At 39.4% G+C, this 22,377-nt stretch overlaps 3 protein-coding genes across 5 annotated transcripts; 2 read left to right on the top strand and 1 right to left on the bottom strand.

The window, feature by feature from the left end:
* The first annotated feature begins 111 nt into the window (after positions 1 to 111).
* Positions 112 to 7,834, top strand: gng8 (guanine nucleotide binding protein (G protein), gamma 8). Its single transcript, XM_085174773.1, has 3 exons — positions 112 to 5,622; positions 6,352 to 6,449; positions 7,410 to 7,834. Exons 2-3 carry the CDS (start codon positions 6,366 to 6,368, stop codon positions 7,536 to 7,538), a joined length of 213 nt encoding a protein of 70 aa, XP_085030899.1. The 5' UTR covers positions 112 to 5,622; positions 6,352 to 6,365; the 3' UTR covers positions 7,539 to 7,834.
* Positions 7,835 to 7,965: 131 nt separating this feature from the next.
* Positions 7,966 to 12,415, top strand: tmem45b (transmembrane protein 45B). The gene is made up of 6 exons (XM_085174772.1): positions 7,966 to 8,101; positions 9,817 to 10,014; positions 10,096 to 10,302; positions 10,411 to 10,595; positions 11,145 to 11,287; positions 12,159 to 12,415. Exons 2-6 carry the CDS (start codon positions 9,825 to 9,827, stop codon positions 12,268 to 12,270), a joined length of 837 nt encoding a protein of 278 aa, XP_085030898.1. The 5' UTR covers positions 7,966 to 8,101; positions 9,817 to 9,824; the 3' UTR covers positions 12,271 to 12,415.
* Positions 10,095 to 21,870, bottom strand: nfrkb (nuclear factor related to kappaB binding protein). Of its 3 annotated transcripts, none has more exons than XM_085174768.1 (26): positions 21,751 to 21,870; positions 20,721 to 20,862; positions 20,409 to 20,610; positions 20,185 to 20,312; positions 19,929 to 20,100; positions 19,639 to 19,743; positions 19,429 to 19,502; positions 19,260 to 19,341; positions 18,639 to 18,834; positions 18,406 to 18,517; positions 18,193 to 18,319; positions 18,008 to 18,085; positions 17,839 to 17,915; positions 17,654 to 17,700; positions 17,449 to 17,509; positions 17,178 to 17,352; positions 16,971 to 17,077; positions 16,651 to 16,774; positions 16,063 to 16,142; positions 15,768 to 15,961; positions 15,376 to 15,643; positions 15,102 to 15,281; positions 14,010 to 14,738; positions 13,432 to 13,538; positions 13,130 to 13,265; positions 10,095 to 13,024 (listed from the first exon to the last, which is right to left on the bottom strand). In XM_085174768.1, exons 2-26 carry the CDS (start codon positions 20,844 to 20,846, stop codon positions 12,887 to 12,889), a joined length of 3,825 nt encoding a protein of 1,274 aa, XP_085030894.1. In that variant the 5' UTR covers positions 20,847 to 20,862; positions 21,751 to 21,870; the 3' UTR covers positions 10,095 to 12,886. The 3 variants fall into 3 exon arrangements, with proteins under 3 accessions (XP_085030894.1, XP_085030893.1, XP_085030895.1); XM_085174767.1 differs by lacking the exon at positions 21,751 to 21,870 and adding an exon at positions 21,196 to 21,295; XM_085174769.1 differs by lacking the exon at positions 21,751 to 21,870 and adding an exon at positions 21,196 to 21,295 and having other exon boundaries at positions 15,768 to 15,958.
* Positions 21,871 to 22,377: the final 507 nt, after the last annotated feature.

The raw sequence follows: 22,377 nt of genomic DNA, 5'->3' as shown, positions 1-22,377 counted from the left end.
TATATTTTAAAATGTATTTTAGCACATATATTTTTTGGCCATTTTTTGTATATTTTGAAATATATTTAAAAATATATTTAAAAATATATTTTTTACCGTATTGGTTTCTGTGCGTTTGGACCTTTCCTCCACACGTAAACGGAGTTTGGAATCACCGAAAACTGAGATTTTTTTAAAACTCTTTTTTTTGCGTTTAGGTGTGGACGAGGAATACAGAGCTCGTTGTGCAACGTCAAAGGTATATGCCTTTTTTCACGTCACGCTGTGCGCCACGTTATTGTTTACATGAGATGAATTGCAGAATGGCAGCAAGTCAGATTAACAGTATTTTGTATCTATCTTCAGGTTTTACACGCTTACATATACACACGCAGTTACTGTCCCTCTATTTACAAAGGCAGAGGCGTCTCGGTGTAATTATTTTACTTGTATTTGTTTGTTTTTTTCCTGTGTAATAATATTCAACATTGTTATCAATATATTTTTCAAAAAATGCCTGTCTGTGCAAAATGGGTTTAAAAACATAAACAACTGTGGGATACTGTTAGTCCGTGATTTAGACAGGGGGAACAAACCGTGGCAGGATCAGCCTGATATTATTTGTATCCCACTGTAACTTTACTGTATACAGAGCTAACATCTCCAAAATGCCAGGAGTAGTTAGTCATTACAACAAGTGTGTGTGAACTAAAAATCAAGAATGTGGGATACTGTTTGTCTGTGATTTGAACAGCCCAGCGCATGCTCCCCACAAAGGGAAAAGCAATTATGCAGGGGAGACCTACCTTGGCACCCTACGGGGCGGGCCCCACACTTTGGGAAGTTCTGTACTAAACAATAATAATAATAATAAGATCACTATTTTCCCCAAAAATGCCCTAGATATGAGGAAACCAAATACTAGCTCCCCCTAAATAATGAAATCATTGATTACAGTATGAGCTGAGGAATGTTTCCAGCACCCTGTTGAATCTATGCCACAAAGTATGACAGCTTGGAAAGCAAAATGGTGTTCAACTCGGCACTACCAAGCTGTACCTAAAAAGTATCCAGTCAGTGTATAAACAAGCTTTAAGCACATTTAAAACCACCCCAATCCATAGTTTTTAGATTAAACTTAATAAAATTGTCCCTCATTTTCCATATAGTATTGTTTCCCCAAAGTTTACGGTTCAACTTTAACCTTCATACAGATACCTTCTCGGTATATTCAAGAGAAATTTGTGGTCAAATCAGAGACTGGCAGTTATCCAGTATTGACTTTCTCTAGTTTTCATAATGGACTTCCCACTGGCTCAACTCCCATGAAGGTAAAATCTGTGCACACTCTTTTTGATTAAGATACGTGCAGATCCTGCGAAGACATTTAGAATTTCTCCTCATTTCTGGTGGACTTACTTTGTCCTCTTTATTCTTGCCATTTAGGTTGTGTTTGGCAGTATACAGCACTTTTAGATGATTTTCACTTAGGTGGGTGAGTTATTCAAAATGATTAACAGATGAGCTGAACCATAACAAGATTAGGAAATTTCATGGAAGTGAAAGAAAACTAAAACAAAAAGCCCTAAGAGCCGCAAATGCAATTAAAATAACTTCTAAATTATAATTAAAATCTGGCTTAAAATATCTGATAGTGTCATCCTATCCACTGTGCTGTAGAGTAGAGAAGTAAAGGGTGCAGTGAGTCATCAGAGCCACACCTGTTGGGATAAACGCCCAACAGACTGTCTACAGATACAGTTTACATGTACACAGGAAAACACTAACAAACCCCTGCTGAACAGAATTGGAACATTTTTTATAATCTTGCATCCAGCCCTAAGAATCCCTCTAATTCAAGGCTCTCCCAGCCTAAGAGATAAGGCCAGAAACAAGGAACCTATGTCAGTTGGTATTGAGACTGTCTGTCTCTAAGACATATTCTGCCAATCATAATCAGACTTGTCTCACCACACTGCTTTCCAAACACCTATCAGTGTAAACCAAATTCTAACAAAATGAAAAGAAATCTATCTCTGGGAAGAAGAGTTTATCTGGCCCTAAAAACAGGTATGAATTAGCAGAATGTCTCTTAGGTGTCAGAAACAGAAAAACAGAGTCAAATCCTAACCAAATGTAGAACCACAAACTGGCAATTGAACAAGGAAGACACACGAGGTTGTGGCAACTGAAAGATTAGAAGAACATGTGATCACTGTTTGAGAGGTGAGGTTAAAAGTGAGACATGTAAAATGTCTCAATCATTCAGCGAAGTAAGGAACATTTACTTTAGCCACTTCAGTTCTGTAATTCCAAATTTCTATAAGCTGAACATCTCAGGAGATGGGGCATGTCTGACTGCCTGCCATATATATGTCAACATGCTACAAACGAAGGGATTGTGAATGACCAGCGCCCACGCACACACACACACGCATGCACGCACGCACGCACACACACACACACACACACACACACACACACACACACACACACACACACAATTTTATTAATTTCTATTGTTCCTTTTTCTATTATTGTTATTTAATTAAACTTTTTTCTGTGAAAATAATAATGAAAACAAGTACACGAGAACAAAAGAAAAATCTATTTGGTTTCCAAATATTTCCAAACCTGAAAATGATGGTTATGAATCTTTTGTAGCCCTTTACCTGCATTACAGATGAGTGTGTCACACATGCAGCCAGAGCCACAAACTTGAAAAACCGGTTTGTTTTCAGCATGATATGACAAAAAACACATCGTGCGTGACATCCAGGAGGACTGGGTCTCTTTTTATAAATTGGTCTGGCTTAGATATGTTTACAACAGTCACCATGATGAATTCAAGGTACTCATATTTTCTAAATAAGTCATTTCTGGATCTTCTTCTTGCCTTAGTAAAGACTATGTTTTACAGTCTTGTTTCCTAGCCACACTGACCTTAATGAAGGTTACAAAAGAAAATGAGAATGTGTAACAGAACTGTTTATGTGTACAGCACACCGTAAGTCACCGTGAGGACCTCTGTGGACGATCAGCAGAGATTACAAGAATCAAGCAGACGTTATGACAACAATTTAGACAACAATTTATATGGAGAAAACAGCAGCTACGCCCAAACTCATTACTGTTTGTATAGTAAATGGCACACTCGCTATGTTTGGTTAGCTGGCAATGCATGCTCTTATTTCTATGTCAAAACACATTATAAACATTAACTCTAGATGAGTTTAAAAACATCTTAGTTGAAGCTGTGTATAGATCTCCTCTCTGCTTTCATTCGTCCTATGGTGTAGCATCTATTATGAATGAACAGAATGTCAGAAGAGACACGTTGTTTTGTTGACTGGACAGATGGATCGAGTTTACAAATGTTGTCACTGAATTCATAAGAAGCACAACAGAATCTGTCCATCCAGCCATTCTCTTCCACTTGTCCTTATCGGGGTTGCAGGGAAGGCTGGAGTCTATCCCAGCTGCTATATTGGGGTGGGCGGAGGGGGGCATCCAGCCTGATGCAGGGCTAACACAGAAAGACAGACAACTATTTGCACTCACATTCACACCTATGGGCAATTGAGATTCACCAGTGAACCTAACTCTATTTACTGCTTGTGTTTAGACTGTGGGAGGAAGCTGGAGTGCACAGAGAGAACCCACACAAACAAGAAAGCATGCAAGCGCCACTCAGAAAGGCCACGGCCAGGTGAGGGAGTCAGGACCTTCTTGCTGTGATGCAACATTGCTAACCACTGCTCCACCTTGCTGCCCAGCAAACACTGATTAGCTGCCCAACAGAATCTGATTCTCAGGCTTTTATTTGTTAGTTATTATTTGGAGATGAGTTGCTTTTTAACAAATTTTCTGTCCAGTCCTTAAACTGACCATTTTCAGATAAATATGTTTTGTTTGCTTGTTAAGCCACTTAACATTGATCTATAAAACAAATATCTAACTCAAGAGATGAACCAGAACTGTGTGTTTGCACATAAATGACAGCCGATTTAAAATTTTACCTTGAGGCACTTTGTTACTGGCAGCCTGTCTTAAAAACATGTTATTCCATTCTGAAAAACATTCAAATTTTGTAGCTGAATCTTAAAAATACCAAAGATAACACAGTTATGTTAAAATTAAAACTGTATTTTTCCACCAAGGGGGTGATTCCAATACCTTGGCATCATTGAGCATGGTGTTCAGTGTGCCCTTAAAAAACTGAGGAAACTGGACAAGTGGAGGACAGAAGAAGAATTGTCGGGTCTAAAAAAAAAAATCTAACTACAGCAGATGAACAATATCTAAAAGTCATGTCCTTAAGTAATAGAAAAAAGTCACAGGACTCAAGAAATGCATCTGGACCTTCAGTTGATTCAACTACCTTTCACTGAAGCCTCATCAGAAATTATCTCAGTGGGAGGGTGGCTGTCAAGAAGCCATACTTAAGGAAGGGAAACAGGGAGAAAAGGCTGAGGTGTGAAATTACAAAATAACTGGACTGGCAACAGGTCTTATTGAGTGATGAATCTAAATGTGAAATGTTTGGTTCAAGAATAAAGGTGGTCATTTCAAATCATTCACTTTCGGGCTCATCAGAATGGTACAAGCCTTATAGTCTGTATTTACATGTACCCTATGATTTCACATTTTGATAAATAGCTGTACCTATTTTGACTTTTTAAATGACAGAGGAGGGATAAGTGAACCAGAAGCTCTTTTTGCTATAAAGGCTTATATCGTCCATGAAGCAAGACCAATTACTACAGGGAAACAAATGTTAATGAGGCATCTGACATTTAACTCCATCACACTGCCACTTTGCTCCCTGCTGCTCTGTGGAATAATAGTCAGCTCTACCGGAAAGACTGGCAGCCTTGAAGAGGATCGCTAAAATATGAGAGAAATAACTCTGTTTCTGAGAAAATCCTCCCCTTGACAAAAACTCTGTCACTGAACATGCAAATTTACCAGAGGTTATATTCAAGTGTTCTTGTGTGTGATAGAATTAGACTCTTAACATATTAATTTGGAGCTTAATTAGTAATTGTTTTCTGTTGCATGGCTTCTTTAAACACAAGCACATGTGAGAATTTCAAATAAAAGTTTATAGAGCCTTATTTTACATATTCTGACTTAATACCTTTCTCATAAACATTATCCTGTCTTAGAACAATCCCAGTCCAACTCATTTTAATGTACTCAGTAATTCCAAGAATTTAAGGTTTGATATTTTGATATTTTATACACAAGCATGTTATGCAAAGTCACGGAAAATAACTGTCTGTTCTGTTGAGGTGTTATGATCAAATACACTTTATTCCACACAACTATTATTTCAGCCATATTCCATCTTTTTTAAAAGCTACATTTAACTCTCTGTCTTCGGTGTAATCTCAGATGTGTGAGTGATAGAGAGTGTAGAAATGAAGGTCATACCACATGTTGCCTTTAACTGTTGCACTGCTGCACTGAGCCCATCCCATAGGCAGATCCACCGCTAATTATGTGAAGGTTGGAAGCCCAGTGAAGATATCCACTTCGTCTCTGCCATTCATCTCACTTCATTCGGAGCTACAAGTTGCTGTGGCGGAGGACAAGTGTACTTTTGCTCCAGGAGCCAGTCGTTTGCTGTCGGTCTTTGTTGTGAGTATGTTTAGAACTATTATGAGTGACTGCAAATTTTCTTTATCATCATTATCATCATCTTTTATACAGATGCACAGAAGCAGCTTATTTCAAATATTTCCACACATGAATTATATGGCACATCTGCTATGTGCTGCATGAATTCTATTAGCACTAGAAATTACTTATATTGAATTTCCTTTTGATTATTTCTAGCAAAGTTTTTTTTTTTTTTTAAAGGCCTGCTGTTGCTGGCTTTTTATTTACTCGCCTATTATGAGGACCATTAAGATGGTACTTGAATGAGTCTTTTAAACTCAAAAAACATAACAGCATCTACTTATAAAGAAAAGCTGAGATTTGAAAAACAACTAAATGTGAACTTTATGACAGATATATTGCGCGAGAGCAACATGTTAATATAAGGTGTATTTACAATCTGTGCTAGCGGATGCCGCCCCCTTGGGAGGGCTGCGCTACCTCCGCTCCCCTGCCCTTCTCCTTTGAGACCCTCCCTGTTCCTCTTGCAGCTGAGACCCAGGGAGCAGAATTAACAAGCAAATTGAAACAGACTCTAACCAGCACCTCAGATACCTTCAATAATGTCTCACATTGATCATTTGTGGCAATGTTATTTATATTGCTCTTTATAAGAGCAAACTTGTTTTCTACAACCACATTTCTTTATTGGTAAATCTGTACTTTTGTGTCTTGTTTTTAAATTTGCTACATGATGGCTGATCCAAGCGGGAGAGGGCAGGATGTCTAACAACATGGCCAAGATTGCAGATGCTCGAAAAACAGTAGAGCAGTTGAAACTGGAGGTCAACATAGAGAGGATGATGGTGAGTCCACACAGGCAGTGACTGGAAACAAAACAAGGGCACAAATAAGGCAGTATGAATTGAAAAGTCTTCAGATGAGCAAGTATTCACTTCAGTTATGGCACCACGTGTTCTTCCTTTGTACTTCACTGTGTCTCGGAAACTTTCAATAAAAAGTTACATTTTACATGCTTTTATTTATCAGATGTATTTATGTATTTATACTTTTGACAAAGAACTGCTTATTTGCAGCAACTACAGGTGTGTGAATCTTTATTATTGTAGATATGTGCTCCAGCTTAGAGACCCACAAATGTTCAATCAGGGTTTAGATCTGATGATGGTACTGTCCACGCCTTTTAACAGAATACCAGCTGACAGCTTCCTTTTAAAAAGTTCTTGCATAGTTTGGAGCGTTATGACCTGGTTCAATGATTTCACTCCAGCCTGGCACTGCATGTACCATCAAATCATCATGCTTCCTCATATCAAGCACTCTTCCAGCCCCTCGCTCAAATGTTCTTTTTGACTAAAAGACCTTTGACTTCAGATATCATTGTGTATAGCACTTTTCCAATTTGCCTCTGTCCAATATCTGTGTTTTCCTGCTTATTTGTTCTTTCTTACTGTTATTGGCCAGTCTCAGATATCCTGGAGGGACTTCATGAGTGCCATTTAATGAGCCTGCCATCTGATATCGAGAGACTTTAATCGACTTGTCCTCTTGCTCAGTTATGCAGAGATCCTCCCACTTCTCTTTCTTATTCTGTGTAGTAAGCGAAGTGATATCACAAGTTTTTCAAACATTTTTCTATGCACTAACTTTAATTTCTTAGGAGAATGTATACATGTATACATATACATATATATATATATACACACACACACACACACACAATTGGAACAGATGAGCTCATACTTAACATCTTATCTTGCCCTTTTATGATCACTGACTCACTTAAACACAGTCTGCTTTCACAGGTATCCAAAGCAGCAGCTGAACTGATGGCCTACTGTGAAGCTCATGCCAAAGAGGACCCGTTGGTGACTCCAGTGCCTTCATCTGAGAACCCGTTTCGAGAGAAGAAATTGTTCTGTGAAATCCTATAACTCTCTTGTGCAAAATACACACACACACACACACACACCTAAACAATGACAAACACTTTGTTTATTAGGATTATTTTAAAACAGCATTCCGTTTTTCATTTAGGTAGCGATTTCCTCACATGTCAAATGACTGTGTGTTCAGCACGATAAGAATGGCAATAAAGATTTATTGAAAAGAGTGCAAAGTTCATTTAAACAAGCCACTGCTGCTGCATCTCCCACTGTGCACACAGTTTACATATTAACAAAACTGCATATTTAAGTTGTCACCGGGTTGTTGCTCGCTATTAATCTCGGTATTAATCTTTTTGTTGTCAAATGAATAGCCGAATAAAGCTCACCGTCTTTAAACAGCCTCTGTTTTTCTGCCCGTTTCTCAGGGAGATGTCACTTGGTCACTGAAACTTATGCAAACTAGGGGTGGGGCTATGTGTGATCCGTCAGTGCAGGTTAGAGGTGCAGGGAGCAGGTGTGCACAGGTCTCCAAACAGCAGGGAGCTCTCATTCAAGGCGGTTTGCCGACATTAATTTGTTGCATTTGGGAATTAGCCGCAGAGATTAAGGTATGTTGATTTTATCAAGCATGTACTCAGTTGAAGATTTACCTCGGTACAGATGCTGATGTTCCATAGGCTGACTGGACTTTAGATAAACGCGTATTTATTGTGTCGAAACATTATTTGGACTTAGCTGATTTCACAGTCTCAGAGCTATCTGCCTCCATACACGTCGACAGTGTTGGAAATGTTGGACAATGTGTGAAAAGTGTTCAGTAACATCACGCCAGGCAGGGCTGATCAAGAAAAACTTGTCTGACTAACCGAACACGCGGATCTTAAACACACCCGTGTCTCCAACACTAACATTAAAAGCAGGGGGAAGAAGTTTTAAGGTCTGTTATAAACCACCGACTTCCCTTTGAGCAGTGAAAAAAGCCCGTGTTACATGTTCACTGCGTCTGATTTTAGATTTCACTTTAATGGGTCAGCGGCAGAATTTAAGCCAAAACAATATAATTGCGCTTTCCCATTTTCTTAGTAACTTCAGTTAGTCGTTAAAGTATTACTTGTTAAGCTTTTAATACTGTTTGTTTTTTCCGATTTGAAAGGCTGCACGTTTTCTATCAAAAAACCCTCTTTCATTTGAATTTCAGTTTTGCAAAACAAATGTCATCTGGACCAAAGAACACTCTCAGCAGGCGCCGCCCTAATCAGACAGGACATGTTATAAATTAATCGCTGCTTTCCCCCTATTGTATGTAGAAAGCAGTTTCCAGCACTGTATTTGTTTTTATGTAATGCCAGCTGCTTTGAAAAAGCCCTTTGTGAATGCTATTTTGATTTCGTTCCCTTAAATGCCAGGTTCTTATCATCTCAATAAAGCGGAACTAAGAGCCTGCACTTTAACCTCAAAGCTAATACCTTTGAACTTTCAACGCTGCATTTCGTATATACTATGTTTGCATTCATCCTGGTGTATTAATATATTGCATATTTGTCACACTTATTTTTTTTAGATCATCAAACTAATTTTAATATTAGTCAAAGATAACTGGAGTGAATACAAAATGATGATTTCATTCATTAAAAGGGGGGAGCTATGCAGCCCAACCTGGCCCTGTGTGAGGAATTGCTCCCCTTGTGAAATCCTGAATTACCTTAATTACAACATTTATTGACTTCAATTTCTTTAGCCACACCCAGGCCTGTGAAACATGTTAGATCAAGAAACCGCTCGAGTAGATCCTATCTAACAAAGTGAAGCAGGTTAAAAGATCTCAGAAAACAACAACGCAATCTAAAGAGACAGCTGAGTCATTGATATCCATCAGTCTGGAACAGGTTACAAAGCCATTTCTGAGGCTTTGGGATTCCAGTGAACCACGGTGAGAGCCATTATATACAAATAGAGTAAACTTGGAACAGTGGTTAACCTTCCCAGCAGTGTTACCAAAATTACTCCAAGAGTGCATTCATGAGTCATCCAGGAGGTCACAAAAAGAGCAAGAACAACATGGAAAGAACTGCAGGCCTCACCTGCCTCAGTTAAGGTCAGAGTTCATGATTCAGCAATAAGAAAGAGATATCAGGAGGGGAAAAAATCCGCTGCTAAGCAAAATGAACACAAAGGCTTGTCTCAAATTTGCCAAGAATCATCTTTATGATCTCCAAGGCTTTTGGGAAATTACTGTGTGGACTGATGAGAGAAACGTTTAACTTTTTGGAATGTTTGAGTCCCAATGTATGACATGACTAAGGCACATTTCTTCTTTTTTCAGGCCTGATAATGGCCAACTTTGGAGGACACGCTATTCCTGGCTCTTTTTTCCTGCTCTATGGCTTCTGGCTAACAGTGAAATATGTTCTCCAACACTACTGGAGGACAAACCAGCCTAAAGGACGGCAGACTTTTCCGCCAATCTTTAAAAGACTGGACTACATTGAAGGAGGGTTCCAGATATTTGCTGCTTTTATTGGTCAGTTTTTCTGTAAATATATATATTCATCAGTTGTGTGCGTCCACCTGTTCTAATTTCACTGATGCTGTCCTGTCACAGGTATTATGGTTGAGCAGTTTGTGGTGGACGGGCCACATGCTCATCTCTACAACGACGGCGGGTGGATTAAGTTGATGAACTGGCAGCACAGCACAATGTATCTGTTCTTTGGGATTTCTGGAATAGCTCTGATTTTAAGTACAAAATTCCAACTGGTGCCAAGACGAGTGGGTCGCTTTGGTCTCTCGTTAGCTCTTTTTGTTGAAGGTAAGCTGTAAGAAAGCCAGGGTTTAGTTGCACAATATTTTTCACCATAATTCCTGGTGGCTAACATGTATTTGAGCTATATTTTGTGTTTGACTCTATTTCACACAGGGTTTCTGTTTTACTACCATGTGCACAGTCGACCTCTTCTGGACGCCCACATCCACACCCTGCTCCTGGTGGCGGTGTTTGGAGGCTCAGCCAACATCATGCTGGAGATGTTCATAAGAGACAACATTATTTTAGAGCTGTTTGGGTCATGCATGTTCATCCTACAGGGTTCGTGGTTCTACCAGGTGATTAGCCAAATGAGAGCCTAATGCAGAACACCTCGTTTATACACCCAGCAACATCTATCCACCCATCCAGTTCAGCCATCTGACACAGGATGAGAGACAGGGTACACCCTATACAGGCTGCCAGTCCATCACATAGAGATAGTCAACCACAAACACTGACAGGCAAATTACAATCACCAATTAACCTAACAAGCACGTCTTTGGACTGCGGGGAGACCAAGCAAACTATACACAGAAATGCCCCAGAAGGATTAAACCAGGAACCTTCTCGTTGTGCTAAACACTGCATCGCCATGGCACTTGAATACTAAAACAAAGACCACTTAGAGGACCAACACCACTTTTTAAAATATTTACTTGTATAGTGTAATCACATTTTCTAGACAAGCAGTAGATTTAATTAATTTCTGTACACATCAGGGCCAGTTCGGTGCCATCTGTGTGGACTGTTCTTTGTGAAAACTTTTTGTTAACTTACATTTTTTATTCATTTGCTAATAATGATAATAGGTAGTTAGCTTCTTCATCACACATTTGTCATTTCAGATTGGATTCGTACTTTACCCACCAAGTGGAGTGGAATGGAACTTGACCGAGCACGCCAACGTCATGTTCGTCACAATGTGCTTCTGCTGGCATTTAGCTGTGGCCCTGCTTTTAGTCTCTTCCACCTCAGCTGTAGTTTGGTTGTAAGTATCTCATCCTTTACATACACAAATTTTACAACCAGATCAGTGTAATAACTGAGTTTGCACAGACTTGGTTAGAAAACAGAACAAGTGGAATTCAGCAAAACAGGTACAATTAAAATCTTGTCACAACATGGCAAAACAACATGTGCACCTGCATTTATGATACGTGTACTCGGGTTATTATTCCCTGTAAAATGCAACTTGATCAGGGTTTAGCCTGCATATTTTACTCTGAAATGATTTTTCATTAGAGCATAATGTGCCTCAATGGGATATCACTAGTTCACTTGACATTTCAGAATAGCTGAAGCAAAGATTTTTGGGGACGGTTTCAAGGACAAGTAAACTTCATGATAAATCACTTCCTGAACATTTTGTAAGCTTGGTGAAAGCCACCTTTTTTGAATTCTGACATCCAAACCTGCTTTTTGAGGTGATGTTTATATAGGCAACATGTTTTTGTTTACATTCAACATTTCTCATAAATACCCAACAGCTAGTGGCAGCTTATTTTAGTAGTTCTTAACCCTTAAGGAGATGGATAAATACAGGTAACTTAAAACCTGTATTAATCTGCATTACTTGTCTTTATCTGTTATTGGTGGGTAACATTTTACACTGACTGCTGGTGATGTCTTGCATCTATGGATCCTCTTGCGGTTGTTGGTAGAAAAAGGTTTAGGTTTAAGAGGCACTGATACGTTTAAACCTCGTCTCCATTTGGAACTTTTGATTAGATTTTACTGTCCTTCGGTAATAATTATCATTAATAATTAATAGTCATTAATAATTCATTAGCTTTCAGGAGGCAACAATGACAGTGTTAGTTGTGTAATCTTCATGTACACTTTCTTGTTTGTTCCAACAGGACTGTGGTGCAATTCTCAGCAAGGGGACGAGACATAGAGATCGGAATGCGTAACACATCCTCTGAATTGACCTCTCAGAAAGCTTTGCTTCAAGAGTCCGATGAAGAATGAAGGCATGTTTATGGCACTTTGATTTCGTTTTTCAAATGTTGATCTATTTTATCTATTTTTAAAAACATGTCTAAAGAAAATAAGATTGAAATCCATGTGAATTAACTATTATCATGTTTGTAAATATTAAAAAGGACAATTCATATTTGTGTATCGCCTGCTTTTACAAAAAATGCAATATATTGAAATATTTTATTAACAAATCACAACTTGCTTATATTAAACTGAATTAGTACACTTTAATACAATCTGACAAGTTGTTGTTTGAGGTTATCAAGAGACTTTTCAGTTTTCCCACAAACTTGCGCCTGGAATTTCTATGGAAAGATTATAAACAGGCTGAATTTTCTTATGATATATTTTGTTTATAACAATGTGGAGAAACAAATTCAGGAGGTAACATTTTGTTAATAAATGACCAAAATTTTCATGTAATACTTACAACTTGGAGAAAAAGGCAACAGGGTTTTCAGGGAAGAATTAGGTTTCTGGCTTTTATGTTTTTTAACTTGCAAACTGAACTAAAACTCTGATAAATATTGGATAAAACAAACACAGTCCTGGTACATATATAGCCTCCTTGATCTATAAGTCATTGTAGGCTGACAGGATGAGATCACTGTTGTGGAGCCGGTGGAGTATCAGGTGTACATTTTGGTGAAGGTGCTGTTGTGACTACGACTGTTGAAACCGATTTGGGGGAGCCTGCAGCCATGTGCTGAACCTGCTGCGCTGGAACTGTCTGGATCCGAACCTGAAGAGGAAAAGATGGTAGATAATTCTCTGTATTTGTTTGAGCCGACTAAAACAGATAATTGATCTGAACAGAAACTATAAAATGAAAAGCATCTACAAAAACCTGTGTGGCCTGTCCTTGCTGCTGAAGCTGTTGGAACTGTTGCGCTGTGACAAAACTGACAGGTTTGTTTCCTGCAATCAGCTTCGTGCCAGCAGGCATGGTGGTGAGAATGATGTTTCTGCCCAGGCTGCTAATACTGCTCGCACGGGAGAGAGAAATGTATAAATATAGATCAAGCAACTGCAAAAATGTGAACTTCTGTTATAATGTCAAGAAAACACAAATTGCAGAAATAACATATCTTAGAGCATTAACCTTCCCAATAAAATGAAAGCAAAAAGTCTAAATCTGTGCAGCCTTACTTTGTGTTCAGGCTTCCTTTCACAATGGGTGTCGTTACAACACTCTTGCTCTTCAGTGGCTGATTGAGGACAGACAGGGGGACTGTGATCCGTGCGGGTAACTTCCCCTACAGTGTTCAAAGAACAGAATGGTATGGGCCATACTGAGACACTGTTGTTGATGGTTTTACAGTACACTTAAAGCAATCATTTAAATAAGGTAAAATTCAAAATTCCCATTATTGAGAATATCCTATTATAGATCACTAAAGAAAAAAAAGTAGTCTGCAGTGAAATGACTTGCTGAATGCAAGTTTGGAGAAAACGAGGAACAGGTGGATGCATTCCTTGCTTATCAGTTCCTGGTTTTCATTTGAGGAAACCATGTAAATCAATAAATTACCAACCTGTTAAAACATTAACTGTTCTAGTTTTAACAGATAATTACACATAGTTGGGATAATCTTTTCAGTAACTGTAAGCTGTTTGGTTAAATCTCACACTTAAAACCTTCTTAAGACATGCATTAGATAACATTGTTGGATTCAACAGTGTGTTATAGTGATGACTGACTGAATAACACTGAATATTTCTCTAACCGTTTGTGTGGTGACAACTGTAGTAGGGACCTGTCGCACAGTAGCTGTAGCTGTTCCTAGCGTCAGAGGTGACCCCGAAGCTCCAGAAGCCACTGTGATCCCTTTAGCACCGGCCACAACATTGGCAGGCATGGTCACTACGTTAGCACATGTACTTGCTGTGAGAGGTTTACTGCCAGTGGTGGTGGTCATTGTGATGGTCTGACCTGGTTTCTGTGGAATTACACCCAAGCCCGGCATTATCCGAATTGTGGCACCAGTCTTGTCTGGGGAAGTCACAGTGGAGAAGGTCCTAGATTTTTGGTCGGCCACAGTGACGGCCAACGTGGGCATCAAACGAATGGTCGTGTCTCCTGCAGCCTTTAACAAGGTCGAGGCAACGTGTCCTGCTTTAGTGGTCTGTACTTCCCCAGTACAGGATGCAGCACTGGACACCGAAGAAGGTGAAGGGTGGGGTGGTGTCACGTGAAGAGTGGCTGATATGCTCTTGCCGCCTGTGGAGGCAGAGCCCAGAAAGTCAGAAGTGAGCTTGACGGTCGTAACTGGGGATTTGGCAAGTGTCGCCATCATGTCTGGGGTGATCCGCAGCACTGTTTGGCCTTTAGCATCTGTGGTTATGGACGATGGTGGGAGGCGTAGGACATCTTTGCCTTGGATGCGAAGGTTTGTAGCTGTGATAGGAATTCCTGCTCCCGGAGACTTTACTCCCAGTTGTCCTGTGATAGACACCTGCAAATAATAATAATTATAATAATGATAATTATACAAATAATAAATCATGGGATCATTAAATGGTAAACGGCCTTCAAGGATTTTTTTCCTGTCACCATCCTCTTCCTGTATACAACTCAGTTAAACTACATTTCAACTATAGTTGTTGCGCTGAGATTGTAAGGAGTGAAATTTGTTTATTCATGTGTATATCTGTAAGCATCTGACATTTAAGGGAACATCTCTCCTATGCGGTAAATAACTATTCACCAAAGATTATCAGCCTGGCGGAGACACTGTTGCACTGTAGTCGTCTTCATTAAAGGGCCCTTCAGATAGTTGATACCCAAATATATACACAGTTAAAAGAAAATGCTCGACCTGTTTGATGTTTGGGCTGGTGACTCCTTGCAGCACAGCTGGAGAAGCAGGGTTGTTAGCTGGGCTACCAGGTGATCCAGATTGAGGTTTGGCCACAGTTACAGCTGACACAGACAATGTAGTTGGAACCTGGACTGGACTGCTAGCAGGTTGACTTCTTAAAGGCACAGACACCACAGCCTGTTGACATACACGACAAACACAGACAGAATTAATTGTACATTTCCAACAACCATCCATCCATCTTTTAAAAATTACTAGTTGTTTTTGGTACCTGTGAAATTCCTTTAGCTGACACTGACACTGGCATCCGGATCTGGTGAGGGGTCTGATGTACCAGTGTGGCTTGCTGACTTCCTGCTGATGACCCCAGGCCAGGCTGAGCAGGAACGACTCGTACTTGTGGAAGAGAACCTGCCGTCAGGTGACTCACTATACGAGCTGCGTGGGATGTAACTGGCTGTGAAGCTGGTGGACAAGCCTGACTTGTGGGCAAAATAGTTCCCAGCTGGGGCAACGATGGAGGGGACACAAGAAGAACACTAGGCGTACAAGAGGGAGCAGAAGCAACAGACAAGAGTTGATTTGAAATTGCACAAATGAATCAAAACGTATGTTCTAGACAATATAAATAAGGAAAAAAAAATAATCATATGGCACACTGACCCTGGGCTGGTTTTGATTGTATCTGGGACTCTGGTTTTTGTTGGTGTGGTGACTGTGGAGGGTAAGGGTGATTTGGGGGTTCCAGGTGTGTTCGGAGTGGGTGTCGTCGGGATTGGTGACATGGGATTAGAACCTATATCCTGTCCTGCTTCCAAAAATCCAGTTTTGTTGCCTCCATCTTTGCTTCCAGACTTCTAAACCATAAAAACAAAGATTAATCAAAATAATAATTGGTAAATGGTTATTTCCCCCAGTAAATGCTGTTGGGTGTTTGTTTTTTGTCCTGTGGACTTACAGGTTTAGCTGCTGGTTTTGGTTTTTGCTGTAGAGCTTTTCTTGCTTTTGCAGCTGCAGCTTGAGCCTGGTGAATCCTCTCTGGATAGGACAAATAAACCAAAGAATAAGTTTTTTTTCTCCACTGCTCAGTGATTAAGTCATTTTCTGTATCTAACAGAGCTAAAGAGGCTTTTACAAATGAAATATGTATTTTCTCTCAGATGGAAAGAGATGATAAAGGTAGTTCATTTTGCTTGATGCTAATGTTAAATGTGCCATGACTCACGCACACAACAGGAGCAGAATCAAGCAGGAAATAAACCAGTTAATGTTAGTTGAGTCGAGGACAACAAGTGCAATAAAGGTGATAATTAGAGTTAATCTGTAACACTTTATGGAGACGTGGACAGGGCAAAGAGCCAGCAAACCAACCAAGTAAGATATTGTGCAAGAAAGGGTAAGATTTTAGTAGGCTCCTCATGTCTTCTGATAATGTCCTTCATACAGAGCAGAGTACTGTATCCTGATGTTGAGTAAAAACAAGACACTGTTCTTTAAGGCAGCTCCATAAACCAGAAATATTTTTGAAATAAGCTTTGTGGCTTACCAAACTCTTCCTGGCTGCGATTGCGGTGCAGGTAAATCCACAGTTTGCGGCCGATGTCATACTTGACACAAGGGTCTTTCTCATAGTGAAGTCTATCCAGAGCCCCGCTGACAACTGTATTCACCTAAATGGAAAGCAAAGCTCCTTACTCACGGAAAATGTCACTAAAAGGCTAAAGCTTAAAGCCAGTGTGTCTCTGAAAAGTGGTCAATTCATAATCAAACACAACAAAGAAGTCCTCTGTAATTACAAAAAATGATAAGGGACACAGAGAAAAAACTTAATGAAGGGGGAAAAAAGAAGGGAAAACTCTTTCATGCCTGTGCACTTGTGACATCTGGAGCAAGAAACTGTGAGTCTTTCAGCAGTTCACAGATCTCTGCCCTCGTTCCCTCCCCATTGGGTAATCTGGCTGCTGCATCCCGTACTAGAAAAAAAGAAAAGAGGCAAAAGTCATACGAATGGCTTTGCTGCTAAAGCAGTGAGTCTCCACATCAATGGAATCCACGTAAAACAGAAGCTCTAACCCAGAGAAAGAATGGTGACGTATGGTGGTCGGTCTGAGCGCAGCAGCGTGTGCTCCCTGGCTTTGTTTAGTGACATCTCCTTATCGAACACTCCTTTAACTGGACCCACCACAGATTCAAAGCCATGCATCCTAAACGTGAACGCCTTATGTGGCTGGTTGTACCGTTGCTGCTCCTAATAATTAAAAAGAAAAAAAGTATGTGGACTTCAGAGAGGGTATGTCAGGCCAGATGTGCAGATCACTTTAAACGTTGCAGCACAAAAGCAAACCTGGACTTGAAACACTTGTCTCTCATCTCCAGTGCTGGGACGCACGACATAATCAGTTGAACTGTGTGAAGAGGGGACAAAAAAAATTAACAACTTACATATATGTGTATTACACTTCTTAAGAATAACTTTAATGTCACGATAATTCAAGAAACAAGCAGAAAACATGAAATTAGCAATAAAATCATAAATTGCTGAAGCTTACAGTCTCGGTGTGGGAGAGGTCATCTCTAATGTTTCTTCATTTTCTGTCTGTTGAAGATAAAAAGCCTTTTAAATATTGTAAGAGATAAAACTGATAAAACACAAATAACGTACAGCATTGTACAAACTGTAAAGTCACACTTTACACTGCATTTTTTGTAGTATATATGTTTGTTTGTTTTTTACCTTGACAATGAAATCTTTGGAGTCTAACCACAACTGACACAGTGCACTCAAATCCTTCTCTGTATCCTGAGTGGGACCTAAAAGAAATTGTGAATGTTAATCTCCTTTGACGACCACCAACACCAAGCACTACTTCAGGCCAGGTATTACTGCGTTTGAATATGCTTACCTATCCACCTCCACTGTTGACATTCATCAGAAAATTCCACAAATGGAGAAAAGCCACTGGGAAGTGCCATCATGCCATCTGATTTACAAACAGAAGAGTGCAGAGGTAAATACTTGGATATTTCTTCCCACTCCAACACGGGGGAAAAAAATACTGTTTTAGTGTGAGTGACCATTGCTACTTACCTTTAGTCTCTCCTGCAAGAAACTGCAGGGCTTGAACAACCAAGTCAGACCAGCATGAGGCTGAAGAAAACCATGCATTAATGGAACTTGCTGGAGATGACTGCCATATTTGAACTTTCTCCTCCAACTGAGGGGTTAAATTAATGGTGTTAAATTCTCTACAGGGATGTTACAAAATTTCAAACATGTATGCAGGCCGAAATTAGCACTTACCACTGAAGTACTGGCAGGGCCTTCTGTCCTCAAGATGTTTTCCAGCAAGCTGAAAAAACTGGCGACTATTTCCTCAACTGGAACGGGACTGCTTAGATACTCTTCCACAACTCTGCAATAATAATAATAATAATGATGATAATAATAATAATACTGATAAGTAGAAGAAGAGGATCCATCATCTAGCCAGACTATACAGTTAATTTTTGACGCCAGCAATTTCCTAGACTCACTCCTCTTTAATGTTGGTTAGCGGGGTAGACGGTGTATCTGGCAGGGAGTTGATTATGTTTGCTGGTGGAGCTGATGGGGTGTCTGCAGGTGCAAGAGTGTCACAGGTGTCCTCAGATTCAACTTTTATCGTCCTCATTTTCTTCTTCCTTCTCTCATCTCTGATCTTCTTCTTAGGCAAAGACAGATCGAAGAGTGCTGTGACAATTAAAATAAACAAAGAAAAACAATATTATCACAGTGTCACAGTGTAATCTGAAAGTACTGACATTCTGTATCAAAGTTTCCACATTCCAATGCTCTCCCTTTTAAGGAAGATGGATGACATAAAGGTTTTCATTACTTTTTTTGTATACCTCCCCAGACGTTCACTATTACATAAGTCTTTCTTGAAGCTCGAGGTACAACTCATGTTTTTCATTGTGACATAAGCTGTGAAAGCTGAGGTGGACTGTATATGAGTATTTAAGGCCTTCTATTCCGATATAATTTTAAACCCCTATTTGTTGCTTTTTTTTCAATTTTGGAGTTCTCTTTGTAGATTTCTAACAAAAAAGGTCATCAATTTTTTAATGTTTCATTAAAAAATTTAAAAAGTGGATATTTTAAACACATTTACTCACGCATAGTCCCTTTACGACCCATGTTTGCTCTTGAAAGTATGTCGCCAAGGTGGATATCAGAGGTTATCAAGTCTGGATGGTCCTAGGAATTTAAAAAAAAAGTCATTAATGATATAGTGAACAAACGTTATCAGAATCATGCGTTTTGTCTCCGTCTCTTGCAACTTACCGGTTGTCGCTTCCTCTTCTCACGATGATTCTGCAGCATGACTTTTAAGTCCTGCTCACCAAGCTCTATTTTTTCTGTTATGATAATCATAATAATAATAATAATGATAACAAATTATGTAACAAAGAAGAAAAAAAAAACACTTCCTGTGCTTAAACAACACAGTAACATTATTCAGTACATCATGTGATGACATGACAGATCACGTACCAGTACTCTTCATGTCTTGAGTGGAGAGGCTTGGTAGCACTCTGACTGAGACCGTGGGTGTTGGAGAAGAGGGTGACTGAGGTGCCGGAGTCCATGGTGATATATCTGGAAGGCATCCAAAGGAACTGGTATGGTCAGTCTTGTAATGATTCAAATTGATGTATCAATCAATCTGTATGTTTAAGTTTCCTCTCAATTTTTCATATTCATGTTAGCTGTCAGTGAAGTGCTTCATAGATTACAAAAGAATGTTATTAGCATTAGAAACACTCATCCAAGACCAGACAAACCATCATCATCAGATGAAGCATTGCTGTCCCCACACTCAGCTTTGACCTCCTTCATTATGCGGCTCAATCTTCTTGTCACCCTTGCCTCCCGCATTTCTGCATGGGTTTTGGTTGGTAACCTTCTTTTATGTGGAAAGTCCAGACCATTTTGTACTGCAAAGTCCAGCAGCTCCTGCAACAAGAAATACATCAAAACTCACAGACAGAAGCTAAGAGGCTGTGTGCAATCTTCCACAAACTTAAAAAACACAAATACCTTTCTGGAGACGAGGATCTGCTTCAGCAGCCTGTGGTAATATTGCTGAAGGCAGTGCACCTGTCGTTTCCTCTGGGACTTGGCACACAGTTGTCTGTACTTGACCACCTCAGGATTGAAATAACCATCTGGGTTGGGATAACAAGAGATGTGATGAGTAACTGCTTCAAAAATCAATTCAGCATCATTCACTCTTCTCAGCAGTAAAGTAAAGTGGTAAGCACCTCTGAATAGTTTTTGTGCAAGATGAAGGGGGTTCCCAAAGTTAAAAATTTTATTATTGAATAGGTCACTGATGGTACTGTCCTGCTCCACACTATTGTTCTCAGGAAACTGCGGCAGAAACTGACGAAGGTGCTGCCGCTGGGAATCTGTCAGTACTTCACGCCAAGTGCTTTCACTCAGCACAGAGAAGAAAATTTCAGGCTGTCGTAAAAAGAAGTGAACAGCAACATATGAAGATATGTGAAGCAAAATATGAACCGTGAAACAGCAGAAAAGAGGATAATTTCGCAACTAAATGCCAAACAACTCACGTCCTCCAGGAGGTCCTCTGGAAGGCTCACTCTGCAGTTCCCCAGCATGCACTCCTCGGTGATTTGCTCATCGTTCTCTTCTTTTGGATCAAGAGGGTCCGAAAGCATGTGTGCAAGGGCGTCCATTCTCCTCTGTTCCCACCTTCAGGTATTTCACATGACCACAAACCCTCGGAATACGTCTTTTCACTTATTCACGTTGTTCATTAAATAGTTTTGGGGTAGTGTTGTAGCGCAAGCAAGCAAAACCATCCACAGCAACGAAACACCTCATAACAAACTACGCTAAGGTGCTAAGCTAAGCTAGCAGGAAGCTCAATATGACGCGTCTATATACGGTCTCTACTCACTAAGCTGGTATTTAGCTTAGCCACCAATGATAGTACTCTGTGCAGTATGCTGGCTAATAGAATAAAATGGAAAAATACTGTGGTCATATAGATGCAAGTGATTAAAAACTGTTGGTAGCTCTTACCTGACTTTGCTCTATGTTTTGAAATGAAGAGGGAACTATTTTACCGACGCACGGCTTTCTTGTTCTATTGGGATATTTGATGACATACTCGCCCCCGAGGTTTTGCCGCCCTCTAAAGAAAATTAGTAAGTACGTGCTTGGTATGTAGCTGTACCAAACATAAAACTTAATAACTTTGCCGAATTGTAATTTCAATAACATATTTACTGTTATTCATTATTTGTGCAGAATTAGCTGTCTAATTTTATGGAAGTGTTCGAATTAATAGTACGGCTTATAAAATCGTCTGCGTCTAATATTATTGCATGCAGGAGCTTTCTGTTCCACCCAAAAATTTAAAAATGACTCTAAAACAATAGTTGTGTAAATTACACCTGTCCGGAGGCAAAATGTAAACCTATTTGTTGAAAAAGTAGATCCAAAATATTCTTTAAAATACAAATTAGCTCTTGAGAACTCCCGCAAAATGGCGTTTTCCCCTTGCTAGTCAAATTGCATGGTAAATATGACAATTATAATAAGTTATAAATTAACTATTATGGTTTCAATACATACCTCTTATAATTGTTTCAGTCTACTTTGTGACTCACATCTGTGCAATGCTTTCACGGAAACCTGTTTAGTCTGGAAAAAGAAGCGACAAAACACATGGTCACGTGATGTGCTAACGCCATAGGTGGACCAAAGTTTAGTCCTGTTTGACGTATTTTGTATTTTTCCAATCTTTTATGACCAGTTTGAGTGTGTTACTGTAAACAATGTAACGCTCATTTTTCCGTAAGGCTAATTCATTTCAATTTTTATTTATCTATACAACTACATTCTTTTCACAGTCCTTCCCATTCCATGGTTAACATCTTTTTCTTTGAGCTGAACAAAATAAATTTTTTATGGTTTATTTATCATTTTCTTTAAATACATAACAGCTAATTATAAAATAAAGGGTATGGGGTTTATTTGTAAAGTTTATGAAGCCTAAATTGTATTCTAGTTGTAGAATAACCCAACAGATAAACACTTAACATAATTGTATCTCCCCTGTAACTTGTGAAGATCCCTCCTTTTTATTGAACGTAAAGAAGGAGAAAAGAAAAAAAATAATGGCAAAAAAACAAATAAGGGGTCATATCTGATGAACTCTTGTCTAACTTCTTCCTGATTTATATTCAGTTTTTATTTTAG

Source organism: Neolamprologus multifasciatus, chromosome 10 (genome assembly GCF_963576455.1).
Source record: "Neolamprologus multifasciatus chromosome 10, fNeoMul1.2, whole genome shotgun sequence".
In the NCBI taxonomy this organism is placed as follows: domain Eukaryota; kingdom Metazoa; phylum Chordata; class Actinopteri; order Cichliformes; family Cichlidae; genus Neolamprologus; species Neolamprologus multifasciatus.
Note: the sequence above shows the minus strand (reverse complement) of the source record. Positions and strands in the feature narration are given on the sequence as shown.